The sequence below is a fragment of the Copidosoma floridanum genome, unplaced genomic scaffold, assembly GCF_036245765.1.
Source record: "Copidosoma floridanum isolate Cflo_tuat_1 unplaced genomic scaffold, Cflo_Japanese_pri ptg000040l, whole genome shotgun sequence".
Classification (NCBI taxonomy): Eukaryota; Metazoa; Arthropoda; class Insecta; order Hymenoptera; family Encyrtidae; genus Copidosoma; species Copidosoma floridanum.
The window spans coordinates 4089615-4110539 of NW_028321917.1; the positions used below are offsets into that span (position 1 = coordinate 4089615).

At 33.2% G+C, this 20925-nt stretch overlaps 1 protein-coding gene across 1 annotated transcript in view; it reads left to right on the forward strand.

Moving 5' to 3' along the window:
- Positions 1-324: 324 nt before the first annotated feature.
- The window catches only part of LOC106640182 (transmembrane protein 47), a 74184-nt gene continuing 53583 nt past the window's right edge, over positions 325-20925 (forward strand). Inside the window, exons 1-2 of the mRNA XM_014354126.2 lie at positions 325-882; positions 1510-1583. Coding sequence (XP_014209612.2) covers positions 1533-1583 — 51 coding nt within the window. The 5' untranslated portion in view covers positions 325-882; positions 1510-1532. The remainder of the gene's footprint in view (positions 883-1509; positions 1584-20925) is intronic.

Genomic DNA, 20925 nt, shown 5'->3' on the forward strand with positions numbered 1-20925 from the left:
CTTACTTTTTGCTGTTAATGTAGCGGAGCAGGCAACGATGGATGCTGCAAGTGCGGATGTTGCTATAAACGATCTCTTGAGATTTTGCGAGTTCCATACCACTACTCTTAGGTACATTTATATATATATTTATACAAAACTTTTAAAGTATACATATACGCAGTTTTATATATATATATATATATATATATATATATATATATATATATATATATATAACGACACAAAAAACTGCGTATATGTATACTTAAAAAGTTTTGTATGCGTGTGGTTACTCTATACTCCTAAGAGTCCCAACACTCCCAAGTCCAAACTCTACTGTGTCTATGTAGTATAGCTGTGAAGTGTGTTATGTGTGTCATGTATAGATACAAATAAACAAACACTGTAAATAAGAACAAAACATATAAGTGCACACGTATATTTTGTTATACCTACGTTTAGTCTTAGTTCGGTTAGGATTAGGAAGTCGAGTCAGATCGTTATTCTTCATCGCTTCAACAAAAGAGCACTCAAAGCATAAAAACAGTTGTCGATTTCAATATACCAATACTGGTGCATCTACACCTTATACAAGTGAAGATACACAACCAAGTAATACAGTATTAATCATCATTCCACGTCTCATGCGTGCCATGATTAATGTCTTACCATTGCGTAAAGTTGTCGTGAAAATTCGGTGACAGTTTGGTTTGTATGGTCTGATGTGCTCGTGCAGTGCGGGTTTGCATACAATTTTCACACTGTGTAAAAAGAAATTCCCACCCGCACGTCCTCTCTTTCCTTGTAACTAACGTCTGCTGTTGTTTTTGCTGGGAAGGAAAGACTAATTTTCTACTCGTCTCTTGTCGACATTGTGTGATTTGTGATACATCTCAGAGTGTAAGTCTACGTTTCTCGCGTTTCCTTTCTCTTATTTTCTTTTTTCTGCCTTTGAATCTTGTTAATTTGTACTTTTGTTACTCTGTGAATGACCTATAAAAATCCCACCTTTTGGAATTTCCTTTGTGGATACCTATAAAAGAACGAGCCGCTTTTCGGGTTTGTTATAGGCTTTGACAGGTGACATTTCATGTTTTCCCTGTGTTAAACTCTATAGGTGTGTATTTGCACATTAAAGGAAAAAAAAAGTTTTGAATTAACATCAGTAGTATTAAAATTGCATCAGTGTCTAATAAAGTATTCCATAGTTTTGTGATCATAACAAAATTTATGGTCAACTTTTTAAAACGAAAATTTGTAAATACATGAAGTTTTTCAATAAAATATATGTGTGTGAAAATACATTTATACACTGTACATTTGACCTGTCTGTATAATAGATTAATTGACCTTTTTCTACGATCTTTTGTTTATTACTCCTTAAAAAGCAAACTAACTAAGTAAATAGTTATTGTATTATTTTTTAGATCTTAGTTTCTCATTTCAAACTAATTTTTAGTTCTAGTTTTCTGTTGTAAATTTTTGATTTGACCATTTAATTTTACTATTTAATTTCATTTATTTCAGTTACTGATTTAAGTCCTTTCAAAATGCCTCAGACAACGACCATTGAAACAGTAACACTTAAGAGGCCACTGAAGGTAAGAATTACATTTTTACTTATAGACTCCTGTAAGTTTGTATAATGTCTAATGCTATTGTACATTTGTTAATTTATTAGCTCATATATTACAGTACATACATATAACCAAAAATTGGTTTAAACAAAAAAAATAGTCTGGAAAATTTCTACAAAATGCTCTCATCATTAAATTAAATTTTAATAACTATAGTTACACTTGTCATAAAATGTAAAACCTGATTCGTTGATATAAATTTTTCTAAGACCCTTATCTCACTTTACAATAGCTTGTTTAAAAAAAATTTTTTTTTTCTTTCATCTCAGTTATAACACAATCAAATTAAAATTTTTTCATTACAATGTATACAATCAAATGTATTGTTAACACAAAGAGCAAATTTCTACTTAGAAAAAAAACATGCAAGCACGGATTTATCGCTTGATTTATAAATCAATCTTCCACATTTATCCATATCATATTCTACTTGTTTTTGCGTACTAAGTAAACAATTTATAGAGGATTCATCTTTTTCGGTTATTAAATTACAGCTAAACATAATTTTGGAAGAAAAACTACTTTCTTAGCAAAGTTATGATTAAAATCATTTTTTTAATTATACAAAACTTGTATGTCAAATTTCAACTTTTCAGCAGCTGGAAAAAGAAGGATACGAGTGTATCTTTAATTTATCTTTGAACCACTGACAACTCACTTAAGGGGGTAAGAGCATTAAAATAAAGGAGGGTATACCCGAAAACTTAAAAATTGAAGGGTATGGGTCCTTATCATAGGGTGTCTGATATCAGCTGCAAACGACGTCAACTTATAAAATCAATCAGTTATTTTTGAGTGAAAACAATTTTTTTTTTTTTAATCAATCGTATAATAGTAATAATGATTTCTTTTCTTGTAATAATCTGATATTCTGTGGTAGACAAAATAAATTAGTTTTTTTCTTTAAAAACTGCCCAGGTATTTTCTTCTTCACCTTATTCACTCAACGATAAAAATGTTTCGAAAAAAATACATCGTGTAAATGAATGTTAACTAATGTGTGCGTCAAGACTATTATACCTATTTTTTTTTTTCACAACATGTAGTTGATGTTTTGTTAAGTACTCGCAAGCTGAACACAAATGCATTTTCCGTAATCGAAAGTGTGGACATTTTTGGGTAGGTTAGTACAACTACTATAAACAATGGAGTCTGACGGATAGTTTCCCCTCCCTGTCTGCTTCCCGCAATTCGCTACCTGCACAATTTTGAAGCAGCGCCACCGAGGGAAAAACGGGAACTATTGGTCGGGCACAGGAGAAGGCAATATTCGCGATATGTGCTTGATACCTATATAGTCCGGGTCGTAATCTGGAATTCGTGGGAGAAATTATTTGGATAGGATTTTTTTGCATGAACTTACGCAAAATGATCACCTAAAAACGAATTTGCATGTTGCCAGGCTTCAAAGTTGTAGGAAAAATGTTAAAACAAAATTTTTTAAACAAATTAAAAATATTGTTTACTTTGCCCTGGAAAAATTTTTTTTAGCTTTTTTGGACAATTCTAAACAAAAAAGATGTCTTGCAAATTTTCTCTAAAATCAATACTTTTCGAGATATTAATTGTACAAAGTTTAAAAAACCGTGAAAATCGCCACTTTCAAGTATGAAAAACAACAATAAAAATTAAAAATTTTGATGTTGCTAAAGTTCTCAAATATTCTTCAAACATCCTTTCACAAAATCCTAAGGCGTTTCCGGATGTTATTTTATTGTAAACCCTTCATTTTTAATTTACAATTAAGCGTGTGCATCGTTACGGTCGGCCGCTGAGAGCCGACTCTCGGAGCATGAGAGCCGCGGCCAGCAGCGGCCGACCGTAACGATGCACACGCTTGATTGTAAATTAAAAATGAAGGGTTTGCAACAAAATAACATCCGGAAACGCCTTAGGATTTTGTGAAAGGATGTTTGAAGAATATTTGAGAACTTTAGCAACATCAAAATTTTTAATTTTTATTGTTGTTTTTCATACTTGAAAGTGGCGATTTTCACGGTTTTTTAAACTTTGTACAATTAATATCTCGAAAAGTATTGATTTTAGAGAAAATTTGCAAGACATCTTTTTTGTTTAGAATTGTCCAAAAAAGCTAAAAAAAATTTTTCCAGGGCAAAGTAAACAATATTTTTAATTTGTTTAAAAAATTTTGTTTAAACATTTTTCCTACAACTTTAAAGCCTGGCAACATGCAAATTCGTTTTTAGGTGATCATTTTGCGAAAGATCATGCAAAAAAATCCTATCCAAATAATTTCTCCCACGAATTCCAGATTACGACCCGGACTAATAGGAACACAGCACCTCGATAGATACACGAAAGCTTCTGTGTTTATTATACCACGAATTAATACAATGTCTCAAGTGGTACAATTCTACGTGAATAACTAAAGACAAAATTCGTACTACAAGCACTATAAGCGCTTGAGTATTGGAGCTGTTCACATAGACATTTTTTGCTTAATTCAATGTGAACGTTCATATTGAAAAGGGGGTTCCACTGCTCCGCTAAACTCAAATTGAGTGAACAGACTGAACAGACCTATGCTGTGTTCTCTGTCAGTCAACGTAGTTGCGACCATAGGCTTTGTTGCCTGATGAAAAAAGAGGTATAGGTCTGTTCAGTCTGTTCACTCAATTTGAGTTTGGCGGAATAGTGGAACCCCCTTTTCAATATGAACGTTCACATTGAATTAAGCAAAAAATGTCTATGTGAACAGCTCCATTACTTCAACACAAGTCCGTGTACTGTGTGATACGTGATATGTTTTATTAGTTTGCAATGTAGTCAACACAGACCTCCTCTGACCAATCAGAGAGCTCCGTTAGCCCTATACTGGCGTGTTCACACAGTATGTACACACATTCATACGATACGCTTAGAGGATCAGGCCCCAGCTAAAAACTCTAAGAAATACACAGTATACGATGTATTTCATTGCGTTTTTAAAGTGAACATGCATGAGTAAAATATGTACATACTACTCATAATTTTATTAAAAATTTAACCCATAGAATGGTTGTCAATGCATGTATAAACACATAACTTTCTGATGATAGTAATGCTTAGTAGTCTGCTAGCAGAAGACAAACATATCGTTTAGTTTCACATATTAGCACAGGTATTGCTGCGATCGCTTTTTCAGCTTGTGCACGTAGCGAATAGCACTCCAATATCTTCTAATAGAATAAATTTTTAATTCTTACAACATCATTTTTATGACTGTTCTGATTATTTATTTAATTTAATTTTAAACTGATGTATTTATAAAAATGTGAAAGAAAATTATTAGCCATTAACACAGAGCATACGTAGCACAGATTGTTATTCTGAAACCTTTTATCAGACAATTTAATACTTAGCTTTATCGATCAAACCATAAACAACATCAATTTTTTGTGGCAATGAGGAATGAGAATACAAATTTAAGTTTAAACCTGCATGTGTGGGCTTCTTAAATCAATTTTTTATCAATGCACCATCTATTCGCCATTTATTTCAAAGTCTAAAAAAATAATCGTACCATCGATTGGTATTTCAACTGTGAATTTGATATTTTGATCATAATCATTGGAATGGTTTAAAAAAACATCTATTTTATTTTGTGGGATATACATTGAAACGTTATCAATATATCTGAGTCACTAAAGAACATTTACTGGACTAGTCATAATACTATCTTTTTCCATATCACCTAACACAGTCTGCTAAAATCGGACCACTGGGGCTACCCTAGGTACTGCCAAGCACTTGTCAGCAAAACACTTTGTTAAAAATAAAATAGTTATTATTTATGATGAACTTTTACACTTCCAAAAATTCTTGAACTGGTAACTCTGTTTTGTGGCATAAGAAATATTATTTTTGTTCGATGGCCGATTTTACAGCATTCCAGTGTACATTTTTAAACAAAGCCACCACATTCAAACTAACTAAAGTATAGCCTTCTGGCTTTTCGACATTATGCCACATCATTCAGTTACTTTTTTTTAATGAATCTTCACTGTCGTTAGAATCACAGCTTAAATTTATACTTTTTGTGTTCACTAGTAGGCAAGTAAGCATTATCTCATGGTCCTTGATGTCTACCTTGCGTTTTTATATTTGCTCGTTGCACTCCACTCTGTAGTAATAATAATAATTATGATAATAATTATTATTATTATCAGTATTATTATTTTTATTATTATTATTATTATTATTATAGTGTGTTGACTATCACTATTCGTGGTATTTGATTTTATTTAATTTAATTGAATACTTATAAAATATGGTGTACACTGGTAAAACGTCAAAATTAGATACAACAATGTAACAGTATTTTTCGCAGTATTTCGCAGTATGAAAGCATTGCAGTATGAAAAAATGCGATTTTTGCTATTTTCAATAGCTTGCTACTTAAAGCCCGATTAATATTTTTCAACTCAACACCTCTCAAATTGTGAGCTAAACATAGTATTTGATGAATACGTAAAGACCAATTGATTTTATTTGGTTGTTCTTATCCAGCGAGCTTGACGGTCTGTGCCTTTTTAATGTGACCGTACGGCCTCGGCGCAATACAATATATTCTGGCATTAAATGTTTGTTATCTGGACAGCCATACATAGATTGTTTTTTATGTATTTTTGCCTGCTGAACATGATTATTGATGGTGGGTCGTAATATCGAAGGTGATCAATGTTTTTTTATTAACAAATTTTATAAACAAATTGCAAAAATGTAATTTTTTTTAAAAATAATGTTTTTTTTTGCTTTTAATATATTTTTTTACATAAAAGTTTTTAATTCTCCAGTTTATATAGGGGCTTATGGTAGTATATATATAGCTGTGTAGTCAGTTTCTTGTTGTCAACAAATTAGCATAAACCAGTAATCAAAAGTTTTTGATCTTATCAATGTGCGCAAAATAAAATTTAAGAAAATATAACAGGACTACCCCAAAGTATAATAATGTGATAATACGTAGTTTATTAAGGTACGATACATTTCTTTGTTTAGAATCTATTTTATAGTATACTGCATCTTGTACATATATACATATCTTACGAAGTTACCACAATTTTTGTTATTTTATTTTCCACTGTACTTATTTTTACATGTGTTTTCTTTTTTACAATTACAAAAGTGCAGCACGGTATTTGTTCTGCAACACATAAGCAGGTTTTTCTACTGCATACTTTACAAGAACAAGGTTGTAATAATTCTTCGTAAGGTGGAATTAAAGTTTCAATTTTTCGTGGCATAAGGAGATCGTCACACTCTATGTAACCAAACTCTTTCGGATCTAATTGTTTAACATCAACATTCAAACATTTAATTTGATAATATACTAAGAAATATGCTCTTAAAATGTGCAAATTGATAGAATTAAAGGTCGGAGGTAGATCTTCAATTAAGCACTGTTTTTGATGATGATAAGACCATACACGCAATTCATCAAAGCTATTGCATTTTGAATTTTTATTAACAACACATACCAAATACTCTTCAGCCTTGGTGATACTTTCATTCAAATTTGACTCAGAGTAATCTGAAAAATATAGTAATATAAAAATAACACCGAATACTGTTATCGTTAGAATATAGTTAAAATTTTCATGAAAATCGATAAGCTCTATTTTCTGATGTTTTTAGACATATTAACATGTTTTTTTTTGGGGGGGGGTGTTACTGGTATTTGCCATTACTAGAAAATACACTATCAGAGAACTCACAAGAACGCATCGAACTGCACTCTGAACTGCATGCAGAAATACTCGCGCTCACTTGTTTAAACACAAGTTTAAACAAGTCTGAAACGCTACAGGGACTTCCCATCGTTTTGCGGGAAAACAACGAAAATTCAAAATTTTAATGTCTCAAAAATTGCATTGCAATTAAAATTTTACTTTGCTATCGAGTCAAGGGACACATTGATCAATTTACTTTACTAATTGACTGTATACGTAACACAAATAAATTATTTTCGAACTATTTTTGTAAGACAAAAAGTTTGACAAAAGAAGGGGATAGTATTAAAGACGTTGGGTTGTCTTGCATTTTTCTACTTAGAGTTAAAAAGCATGAAGCTGCTAAGTTCACTGAACAAAAATAACAAACGAATAAAATTAATCAACTATAAGACATTCTTAAACCCCTGCATGAGCTGAAGAATTAAAAACTTTTTAGTAAAAAATTATAATAAAAGCCCCACGTTGCAGCTGTGTGAAAAACGGAAAAAGTGAATTTTTTACAGTTCACGTTTTTTTGCGGAAATAGTATGGGCATAACAGATGAACATTATACAAAACTTTTCGTTTAAAATAAGCTCGAGAAGCAGAAAAAACTTTATTTTTAGAAAAAATTACATTTTTGCAATTTGTTTATAAAATTTGTTAATAAAAAAACATTGATCACCTTCGATATTACGACCCACCATCAATAATCATGTTCAGCAGGCAAAAATACATAAAAAACAATCTATGTATGGCTGTCCAGATAACAAACATTTAATGCCAGAATATATTGTATTGCGCCGAGGCCGTACGGTCACATTAAAAAGGCACAGACCGTCAAGCTCGCTGGATAAGAACAACCAAATAAAATCAATTGGTCTTTACGTATTCATCAAATACTATGTTTAGCTCACAATTTGAGAGGTGTTGAGTTGAAAAATATTAATCGGGCTTTAAGTAGCAAGCTATTGAAAATAGCAAAAATCGCATTTTTTGAAAGTTGTCGAATTTTTTACGGGGAAAGTATTGGGTTTAGGCATATGGTGTACATTAACTTTTTCGTTTAAAATGAGCTAAAGAATAGGAAAAAAAAATTTTTTTCCAAAAAAATGAATAATTTTTATTTGTTTATAAAATTTGTTGATAAAAAAAAATTGTCCATCCGGATCGCGACCCACCATCGATAATCGTGTTCAGCAGGCAAAAATACATTAAAAAAACTTTGGTGGGTCCGTTCTAATTGAAAAGGCCACGGGACCCTACCTGGCGCCTAAACTAAAGGTGGATAAATGAACAAACCTAGTGTCTATGCTTGTATTTTTAAGTCTCTGCATTTCTGTCTTTGTTTCTCAGTCAGGCCGTGGGAGCTGGGAGCACTACGGCATAATGCCTCCTCCACATTGCAGCGACCGTGCTATTATATAGTTTTCATTCTGAAATTTGGATATTCACTTCACGAATAACAAATATATGCTTAATGTACCCCCAGGTTTTCAACGTTATTTTACGTACCTAATGCTAAACTATGATTTAAAACAAAAATCCAGTCTCTTAAGCCTTTCTAATCATCATTTTCAGACTCAACAGATCAAATATGATGATTTTAAGTTTTCTCTTAAGGACGTTCGGTAGAGATAGAACCCTGTGATGAATCTTTTTGAAATTTTAACCAGACGTTCTTATTGTTGTTACAATAAAGCTGTTAAAATTTCAAGAGGTTCGTCTGTTTCGTTTCCGAGATATTGAATTTCAAAGTTCAATCATTTTAACACAGTCGCTTATGGAGAAACCTATAAAAACTTAGTTTAAAAAAAATTGGCGTGATGAATGTCTCCAATTTTTTTATATGTCACAGATAATGTTATTAACTATATGTACACAAAGTTTCGCGATGATCGTCTGATTAGTTTATGAATAAGGAAATTAAATAATAGTTCGACAAAAACGCAACGGCAACGTCGCAAGAAGAGGGAAATTCAAAATGTTCTAGGACGTAAATCAGTAAATATTTAAATATTATGGTAGATATTAAGGTATTTCTGTATAAAACATAAGTTTATATATGTGTGTGAGTGTATGTACATAGGTTCCACCCGTACCCATAACAAAACAATGTATTATAATAACACATATTTATTTTTCTTAATAAAATTTTTGATTGGTAATTTTTATACAATACAGTTTTTTTACACATGATAACAAAATCATATGCTTGTGGTAATCGCAGAGACTAGAGTCTGTCCTAATTATTTAACATATCACTTTTAATGAGACTTTTTAAATCACATAAAAATTCAAGAATTTTATTTAAATTAGCTACGAATATAATTGTACGTACATATATCTGTCACAAGTCTTTTTAATTATTTTCTCATTTTTATTACATTGTTATAACGAATAAAAATTAAATACTTACATTTTTAGCACAAATACATTACAAATATACACAATACATACGCTGCCGTAATCGACGCAGCAGACAGTCACTACTACAGACGTACAGACTCTGCAGAGTGCACACCACCTGATGTGTGTATGTATGTGTGTACATGAACACTCACACATTGGAGACCCGTGTGGCGATGCCAACTATGCCAAGTCTTCACTCATTGCTACTTCCCCCGTGCCCCGCAAGTGGTTTCCCGCCGCTATCTCTACCGAACGTCCTTAACACTTCAGACATAGATCTTTCAGACCTAAATGAAATAAGCCATACGTATGATCTACATGTATGTATGTCAAATCTCGATATCAATCGATTGCAGTGCTCCCAAAATCGGTACGTAACCTGGCGCGAAATTCAAATTTTTGAATAAATGTTACAAGCACCTATCTCCAAGTAACTCGCAGGGTGCTTACTGGCCACTTTTTTAAATAATAGAACATTAATTAACAATACAAGCACCTATCGTCACGTGATTTGGGACGCTTATTGCCTACTTTATAAACTAATAATACTAAAATTAACAACACAACCGCTGATCACCAGAGTACATGGGGCACTTACGGGCCACTTTATGAATTAATAAAACAAAAATTAATAACATAAGTGCTAATCATTAGGTGATCTAGAGGATTACTGGACACTTTATTAACAAATACAACATTGATAAATAATACAAGATCCTATTACCACGGAGGTGCTTATTGGCTGTTTCATTAGTTAAAAAATAATTAAATAATAACACAAGGTGACTGGGGGTGCTCTTAGTAACTTTATTAATTAATAAATAACGTTAAATAATAACATAAGCGCCCATGAGTAGGTGACCCATAGCGCTTACTCATCACTTCATAAATCATTAAAACGAAAATAATGACACAAGCACTTATCAATAATTATTAAATATAGAAAACTACACACATAACAACAAAAATTTATCTAGAATCGTCAACGAACAAAGTCATGAAATCAATAAAAATCAAAAATAACTTTTATAACTTCCTTAATTTTACGAAAAAGTAGTAAAATCGCATAAAAAAAACTTTTAACAAGAACAAAAAGTAAGCATGTTTTCTGGACTTACAATAACTAATACTCATATTTGTTATGAACAAAGTTAATTGTTTTTTTATTAAAAAAAAAAAATTGCACTAAAAATGCATCAATGAAACTGTTGGCTAACAAAGTCATAAAATCATTAGGATACCGATATATTTTATTTGTTAGGTGCAGTTTGTTCGTAGAAAACTTAAGGTGGTTCTTCACCTAACCCATTTACTTAAACTTACAGGGAAACTTGGAGGGATTGTTATTAAAGTTAGAAGGCATCTTCTCTTAAAATTTCAAGTCCCTTTATCAGGAAAATATTTGAAAACAAGTCAGTCAAAAAATGCACTTTTAACATATATTCTTATGTAGGTTACTTTTCCATACTACGAAATCATGTAATATCTCGTAAAGTAGATTTAAGATCGTAATAGAAAAAGTTTTTAGTGAAAGAATAACTTTTCAGCTTTCTAATAATATAACAAAAGTATGGGCTAATCAGGGAAATAGTATACGATATTTAATCGTAAACGTAATCAGTTATCGATCATGCAGAAATCGGCGGCAACGTCTGCTTGAGTAGGAGCGTACATGCCATTTTCAGAACCTTGCGTCAAAAAAAATTTTTTTCATAACTCTTACTCTGACTTTATTAGCATGTTTATTTGTATGTAAATGCAATGATATTATAGTCAAGTGCCAGTACAACATATGTTATGTTGCAAATAATACGCTAATCGAAAATTAGAAAACCACAGGGTCCCGTGTCGCTTTGATACGGCACCATCGTGAAGAACCACCTTAATAGTAATCAACTATTATATTTGATTCCAAATAACGAACTTGGTTTTTTGTTGTAGTAACAAGTATAATTATTTATAAAGTTTAAGTAGTAAAAAAAAGCGGTCCATAAAATTTTTGGCTGACCAAGTAATGAAAATAATAAAAAAACCTGACATATTTTATTCGTTATAATTTTATAGTACACAACTAACAATGCAATTAACCATTTCATTAGAAGCTCTCAACTATGTCATTTTGTATTAAAGTAACTAATATGTAGATTTTTAAGGTTCAAGTAAAAGGTATGAATAATGTAAATGTTCTTTTTATTAACAGAAATTAAAAAATTCTCACATTTTAGAGAGACAAATACACATTAAATTAACGCCAAAAGGTACAATATTTTTTTCCAAAGTAACAATCAGTTACTCTTCCAGTATATATATACATGTGTGTGTGGGTGTGTGTGCGTGTGCGCGCGCGCGCAAGTGTGTATATGTTTATTTAAAAATAATGAAGATTGATGTTTTTAAAAAAAACTGAATTTAAATTCACAAGTTCTGTAGATACATTTTGTTTACACTTATTCGAAAAGTCATGTAGACTTTGAACGTATGATGCTATAGAAATTAATAATATTCAAAATAGTAAATATAACATACCCTAAAAGTGACGATAAGTTGGATCTCTCTCTCACATTCCCCACCAACACTGATATCTTCCTTAATATTTACCTATATAGATGTAACTGAAAAAATCACTGATTATTACTTGGGAAAAAAATGTTGCACCTTTTGGCGTTGATTTAATATTTATTTGACTCTCTGAAATGTGTGAATTTTTTGATTTGTGTTGATAAAAATAACATTTGCAATATTTGCACCTTTTACTTGAACTTCATAAATCTACACATTTTTTACCTCAATAAAAAAGGCATAGCTGAGAGTTTCTAATGAAACGCTTAATTGTATCATTATTTGTGTTCAATTAAAGTGTAACGAATGAAATACGTCAGGTTATTTATTGATTTGATTACTCTGCTAGCCAAAAATTCCATACTTACCATTTTTTTTATTTCTTATTACATAAACTGTATAAATTATTATATTTGCGACTTCAGTAAAAAAACTCATTTCAGTATTTGGGATCAAATAAAATAATTGATTATTATTAAGTTTTTTATGACAAAATTTTAACGAATGAAACATGTTGGTTTCTTATTGATTTCATGATTTTGTTAGCAGACAAGTCCATAGATGCATTTTTAGTGCAACTTTTTTAAAAAATAATTAACCATTAGTTTTGTTCACAATAAATATGAGTATTAGTTACTGTAAGCACAGGAAACAATGCTTACTTTTTACTCTTATTAAAATTTTTTTTTTTGTATATTTATAGAGAGTATACAAAAAATTCGAATTTTTTCTCTGAACTGACCAACAACTTACTTTTACAGTACAGGTCATTAATCAAAAAACATTTACAAAAATTGTAGTGTTTTGGCCAGGAAATCCAGTGACGATTTTTATGTATGATCCTAGTCTTTTTTTAACGGACCCATGACAGTCATTTATTTTTTTTCGAAATTAGAAACCCTAGATTTTTATGCCAATATTAAAAAGTTTGAAGAATTGTACGTTGCAACACAAAGTACGGTCAAGGAAAACCTTAAGGACCACGCAACGATCTCACTATCTTGTTCACCTCCAAGTTACAAATAATGTGGTGTAAAAAGATTGTTGCTTTGTGTTATTGTAGGTATTTGATTATGAAACCTAGTGGTAATCTTCCTTAGGATCTCAAAGTCTTTTTTGATAGTAAAGTGATGGTTACCTTCTGTTTAAAATAGAAACACTTCTTTTTGATATGTAATATTTGTTTGTCAGGGGTCCAAACAAGTTTTTAAGGTCACACGACGAGCATAATATTTTTATTTAACCCCGACGATAGTTTAAGGTGGCTTGGGTGGTTGGTACCGTACCTAAGGTAGGATGCCGTAATGGTCCCTAAAAAATCAACGCTTTTCGACGGTAAATTTTTCAATAAATATAGTTATTTCGATAAAACCGAAGTACAAGATCAAGAAATTGCCGGAAAAGTACCGAAAAATTATAATCGTGATAATTGGGAGATGTTGCGAGGCAAGCCAGATTAATATTTCATACTTTTCTTCTGATTTTCTCTTAAGTGAAGTCGTTGACTTTATATTTTTAAGAATTTAATAGATTCTTTGTAAAAAAATACACAAAAAATATTTTAAATTTTATAGGTTAATCAAAGTTTTCCGAAGATATAGTCGATTTTGTGACCACTGTCCATAAGAGTAGGTGTTGAATTGGTGAATTTTCAGTAGAAATTTGTAAAAAATATTAAGTCGTTGACCCCACTGTTTTTTTATCACAAACGGATTTGGCATACTTTATTTACATAACTCCAGAATTTTAGAGGTTTTGATCAAGCCGATAAAAATCGCCCAAGCTACTTTAAGGAATCAGTAGATCAAAATTTTTTTGAAATTTTTGTGGTTTCAACAACTGCAAAAATGTAAACTTGTATAAGTGATGACTTGTAACCATATTTATCAGTTTATTGTATAAGATGAAATAATTTTAACGAAAATTGCTGTCTTATACGTAGTGCAGTAGAAGCACGTTTAATAACAAGATGACCCATAACAGATTACTGTCTGAACTATACAATTATGCGATAAAAATACTAACACATGCACGCAGAAAAGAACTACAGGAATTTTTACCGTAAAAGCAACGGTAATCCTGTGATAATTTGTCATTACGTAAATTTTTACCGTAGCTGTTTATGAATTTTTACCGTAGTTGACAGTAGTTTTTATGGTAACTGTAAAATTTATTCCAAATTCACTATAATTTTTACTGTACGGCAACGATAAAATTTTCCCTGAAAGAGTATATATAGCTATAGGCTGCAGGGTCACATGGGCTGGAGGGGAAGGCCGAGCACCTGATCAATTATCTGCTAAAGCGCGGACTAACCTACAAATTGTAGACCTGTGCGGATATTTGCATTAATAGAATTGGTACTTAACGAATTGTTGGACACATTATGCAGTACTCCTTCGCTTATATCCATTCATAAAAGATACGCCTACTTTAATTTATACGTTGATTTCGGTAATACAGATGTTACGTCTATCTCGTTCTCTCATACGGGTTAGGTATATAGCCCACTGCAGTAGACATCTGGTCAGCCCTTCCCTACAGCCCACGTGATCCTGCAGCCTATAGTTATATGCACTTTCAGGGGAAATTTTACCGTTGCCGTACAGTAAAAATTTGAATTTTACAGTTACCATAAAAATTACTGTAAACTACGGTAAAAATTCATGAACCTCTACGGTAAAAATTTACGTAATGACAAATTATCACAGGATTACATTGCTTTTACGGTAAAAATTTCTGTAATTCTTTTCTGCGTGTACAAAAAAATCACGTATCCTTACAATTGTGAATGTGCATGCCTTTAACGGATATCGGGTTAACGATAATACGTCAACAGTAAATTATGTTGTTATCAAATAGAATGCCAGTTAAAACGAAGGAAGAATATTGATGATTTAATTAAACGTCGTGCACGTACCATCCGATACAATACTCAGTGCTGAATAGGGTGGGTTTTACAAAAGATAAACAAAAACCCCTAAACGAGCCCGTTAAAGCTGTTGTCTGTAGCGTGTAGCTATTAAAAGACAAGTTTTCATAGGGTGTGCCTATATGGAGCGCACATGCACATACAGTGTGAATGAGAAGAAGGACGAAAGATTTCACTCCGCTCAATGATGAATAGATCTCTTCAGACGAGGACATCATGGCCCCTCTCGTTTCGTCGTGTCGGGCTGTAAGGAAAAAAAGGATCCCACAATGAAAGGAAGGCAGTCAGGTAGAAAAAAAGCGTCATACTTACACGCAGAGTACTTACAAACGAAACTACCCGCATATTAAAATCTGTTCTGCGCACGTATAAGTGTATAGGTATACGTATACGTGGTTTTCCCAGTCAGCCTATAGGCCCTACAGTCCCTGCTCGGCGTAATCACTGTTGCTATTGCAGAGAGAATCATCGTCGTTCCCCTGTGCGCCCACATCTATAATCGTCACCTCACATAGCCACGACACATATTACTTGTGTGCTCGCACACCCACGGCGGATGGGAAAGGAGGTGGATGAGAAAAGGGGAAAAAAGAGAAAAAGTAAAGAGGAAATGGTGGATGTGTGTTCATCTATACGTCACACATAGTATTATACGAGGAGAAGCTGCGCCCTACACCATCACCATCTATCAGCACCCTCGCCGATGGGCGCAACACCGTTGCGACCACTATACTTTTTCTCGGCAACTCCCTCAATACAGTGTGTATATCGAAAAATCCCTGAAAAATCACGAGTTACAGGAAACTAAAATTCTTTTGAAATATTTTCGCTCAGTACGACTCCTATATTTCAAAAATCATATCTAATCTTAGTCTATTCATGAAAAACATTTATAAGATCAAAAATAGGAGTTGTTCACTTGTAAGTTGAAATTACTAGAAAATTTCGGTACATTTGTCGATAAAATCATCGTGTTTCAAACTATAATTCCAGCCACTCATAACTATCAACCTATTTGATATTTTTACCTCTAATGGGCTCAAATTTGTTCGTCAAAAGCTTTTACAAAACCTTCTCGAATTATTGATGTTTATTGCTACAGTTCTTCTGACTATTTCTTTTTGCAGGATGAAAATCAGAAAGTTTCATGGGGCACTTACGCTTTCTTTACACAAGGGCTCGTTGAAAGATGGAGAGTTGACACGGAACCAAAATATTTTGCGAATTTTCTTTATACTGTGTAAATGTTTAAACTTATATTAGGAAGCAATCTTAAATATAAAAGCTAAACAAGCTTTACCATAACCAGTCAAATAATCGAAAAAATAAAAAATAAATTTTTTAATCAATTATTCGAATAGTAAATCATTTTTATTTTTCAGTATTAATAAATTAAGTTGATATTATGTTTAATCTAAATCTTACAATTATCGAATAGCCAAGTCCTTTTTTTCTTGGATTGTTTGTTGCTTTTTATCCAATGTGCATTTTTATTTTTACATTTTGTTCTTACTTCTATCTAAAAAGCCTATTATGTGGAAGTCCTAGGCACACCGTTTGGTAAGCCCACCCCTTACGAATATAAAAATGCGTCGTAGTGCTGAATTTACCAGACCAAGCTGATGACAATGACTACCGAAAATGAACGTGGGATTTTGAACTGCAAAATGTACGACGCAAAAGTTTTTTGTTTTTTATTTTACTTGAACTTTTTTTATTTTGAGAATTCAAGGTTTTTTTATGGCTTCCTCACTCCTATTTTTCTTTAAACGGCTTATTATTTAGATTAAAACTCGTATAAACCGGGAAAAATCAGCAATCGACCGGGTAAATGAATGAGCCTAGAATTTATTGTACTATTTTGTTCAAAATGTACTACTGTACGGGAAAGTCCAGTTTGCCAGGCAGAAATGTAGTCAGAAATCGTTTAAATAATGTTTTGAACCAATTTCCTCAAAGTTCTTTTTTTAATTTAAAAAAAAATATTTTTATATTCCTTGGCACATTTAAAAGAAAAAACTTTTAAGATGAATATACATAACCCTACAGTTTTCGAGTAAAAATTCCCAAAGTTTAAAAAAAACGATTTTTTCCTAGTTCGGGCGTTTTTGAGAGGCTGGTGCGCCCTCAGTAGGAAAAATAGCATTCGCCACATAAGCGCCATCGCTCTGTAGCTACCTTACGTCCCTCGGGCCCTGCTTCGCAGGTCCCTTGGGCCGCAAAATAGCCCCGGAGACGATGGCACTTATTCGACGAAAACTACTATTTTTTATTTTTAGAGCTCCATGAGAATACTAAATAAACCCATTTCTATTTGTAACAACATACTATTATTAACTATGAACCTTTCTGTACAATCTCCAAAAAAGAAAATGTCGGAAAATCAAGTAGCAAAATTGTTTTTTTTTTTTTTTTTTTTTTTTTTTGTAATAAACGTTCTATTTATTGCATGTTCGGTTATTGTATTGTTTATTATGTTTAATAAGGCATTTGAGCGTGTGCGCCCATATTACTATACTGACATCTATACGTACGTACTTACGATTCGTGGTTCAACGTGTTGTGAAAATTTATAAGTACATACTAATGCGAGTGGGCACTCAATTTTTCAATATCTTTTTTTATTCAAGTTGTACAGGAAGGCTTACAGTTTATGATCGTGTGTTGTAACATATGAAATTTTGTTTATTTAGTACTCTTGTAGAGCTCTAAAAATCGAAAAATGGTACAATACGTTACTAGGGCATAAAGCACAAACATAAGCACCCGTAGGGTGCGGTTGTTGTATGTTGGTGCCCGAGTCACGTATGTCTTTCTTACCAAGGGCAAAAATGTGCAATTTTGCACCCGTGGGCACGCTTTGTGCCCAGTAAATCACTTTAAGCCCTAGGGCAGAAAATTACGTGGTGCCCAGAGGGTGCAAAAAAATTTTCTGCCCGTGGACTCAAAGTGATGACAAGAACGCAAAGTGTGACCAGAGGGCGCAAAGCGGCAGTTGCCATTTGAACCCATGGTAAGTAATGGTAGTTTTCTTCGGATAAGTGCCATCGTCTCTGGGGCTATTTTTCGGCCCGAGGGGTGACTGAGCGATCGCACTTATGTGGTCAATCCAACTTTTCCTACCAGCTCCTTAAAAACGCTCGGGGTAGGAAAATCACATTTTTTTAAATCTTCAGGAATTGTTTTACTCAAAAACTGTGGAGTTGAGGTATACACATCCCAATTACATTTCAAATGTGCCGAAGAATATAAATAGTAGTTTTCGTCGGATAAGTGCCATCGTCTCCGAGGCTATTTTGCGGCCCAAGGGACCTGCGAAGCAGGGCCCGAGGGACGTAAGGTAGCCACGGAGCTATGGCGCTTATGTGGCGAATGCTATTTTTCCTACCGAGGGCACACCAGCCTGTAAAAAATGCCCGAGGTAGGAAAAATATTTTTTCAAATAAAAAAACAACTCTTTGATAAATTGTGTATGAAACCAGTGGATAGTGGGTGCTTGGGTACCCAAGTATGAAGTTTGTGACGTTCCCTTTCGCGTCACGATGTTCTTTAAGAACGAAAAAAAAAAAATAATGTGGGACTTTGCCTGGAAGGGAGAGTCGAGATGACGAGGGAGAAAAATGTCTCTACATGCGCGTGATGAAGTGATGGGTGTCGTAATTTTGAATTGTCTACGTACTTAAAAAATACTAGCACACACTGTGCGGATATCCTTCTCCTCGGCCGGAACACTGAATGATTAAGGAGGATAAAGGATGAGGAACGGGCACTCGTCACTGTGGCTAAGCCATAGATCGAAGAGGCCCGGAATGATATGAGATTCTCGTCCTCGTACTTACGACCTTGGCTTTTTTGCAGAACTGGAACAAGCGAGAGAGAGGGCTCCACCGCCATCCGATGCTTCCCTAGACGTTCGACGAAAGCTGAAATGATACTTGCATGCAAAGACGCCAATTTCAAAGAAACAAGCGAGGCGGGATTTCGTTTAAGTACCAAGGCTTTAATGTAGCAAACTTAACAATACATATCTTTCTATAATGCATACAAATCACTACATCAAGCAAAACGTAATATTTAAATAAAGGCGTACAAAAGTGAGCGAATAGCAAAGAAAGGAAAAGTAAGCGCTTAAGCGATAACCAATATGAGCTTAAGCCAAAATTATAATATGTTTGAAATAATAACCAACGCGATGCATTGAAGCAAATTATAGCGGTGCATTTAAGCTACTCTACATCAAGCATTGAAGCTAAGTGCCTTGGTGCATTGAAGCGCGACACGAATGTATGGTGGATTCCCCGTTGGCACCAGAAAGATCAAGTGTCTCGACCAAGCCAGTACCATAGGAAGAATGCCTGTCGTCGTGCGCTCGCCGTGCCTGGATCACCTGGATGGTGCTGTCGGATCGCTTGCGGTAATCGCTGCCAAAACCCATTTCCTAGTATGCGCCGATTGGTAACTTGCGGTGATGGGCCATGAATTGAAGCCCCGCAAGCATTGCACTGCGCGCGGCGATCTACCTGCTCTCCGCCCTGCGTGCACCTATTTAAAACACAATTAGTAGCAAGCACAGCGTTAGCTATCAACATAAAATGAGAACAAAAAATATTTCTACCTATAAACACAAGATATAATAAAGACCACCAATCACACATCGCTTCACCCATTATTAAGAATAAATTAATTAATTAATTCAAATACGAGAGGCTAGTCGGTCACAAGTTATACTTCTATAAAATTATATGGCAAAATATAATTTTGAGTATAAAAATACCTTCTATAAAACAATACTGTGTACAAAGGTGGTGCAATTATCGTGGGAATGAGTATACATACAATTAGGTGTGATTTTAATTAATATTTAATGAGTGAACGATTATAAATAATATATTACGGCACAATACAATAAAAATAATATATAGGCTGAACAGTACAAGACTGTGCGCTTTCATCGAATCTTCCGGTGATTTCAGAACAACTTCCTACTGCCTACACTGATTACATCTGTAACGTCACGCTTATATCTATCACATACGATCCCACACGTATTCCTAGTCCATATTTAATACCTAAAGTATTATTGTATATAGAAAATTAAGAAAAACCATCCTGTAGTATCGCTTTCTTCAATAAGGTAGTATTACATGTCAGTGAATGTCCCTTCAGGATGTTCATCACACATAGGTTTTTTTGATAGATATTATTCAAACGTCAAACGTATATTGAAATAGCATAAAAAATATCCACAAAAATTGCAGCTCGTTTGACTGTACCATTATTTTATAAATGATACATTTAAAAAAGTGGTCATTTAACATGTAACCTCATAGAAAAATCACGTTAAATGGCATTTAGATGATTTGTAGGAATCTCCCAATTTTTTGGGTACAAAAGATTACTTTCAGAGAAACCCAATTTAGAAAGAGGGGATGAAGTGTGCGTAAGTGCATGTATGTGAGTACATCCACATGAGAAAAACAATTTCTAGCTTTACTGCATACATTAGCGTTCCTCTGACTTCTCTGAACTTTTTCCCCACTAACTATGTGAAGAACGTCCTTAAGTCAAAAAATCACTTTAATCACGAATGAAAAAATTGTAAAAGAATAAAACACAGTGACAATGAATGATTGTATTCATACAGAACAAAAAAATTTTTTTTAATTTTTGAAAATTTTGAAAAAATACG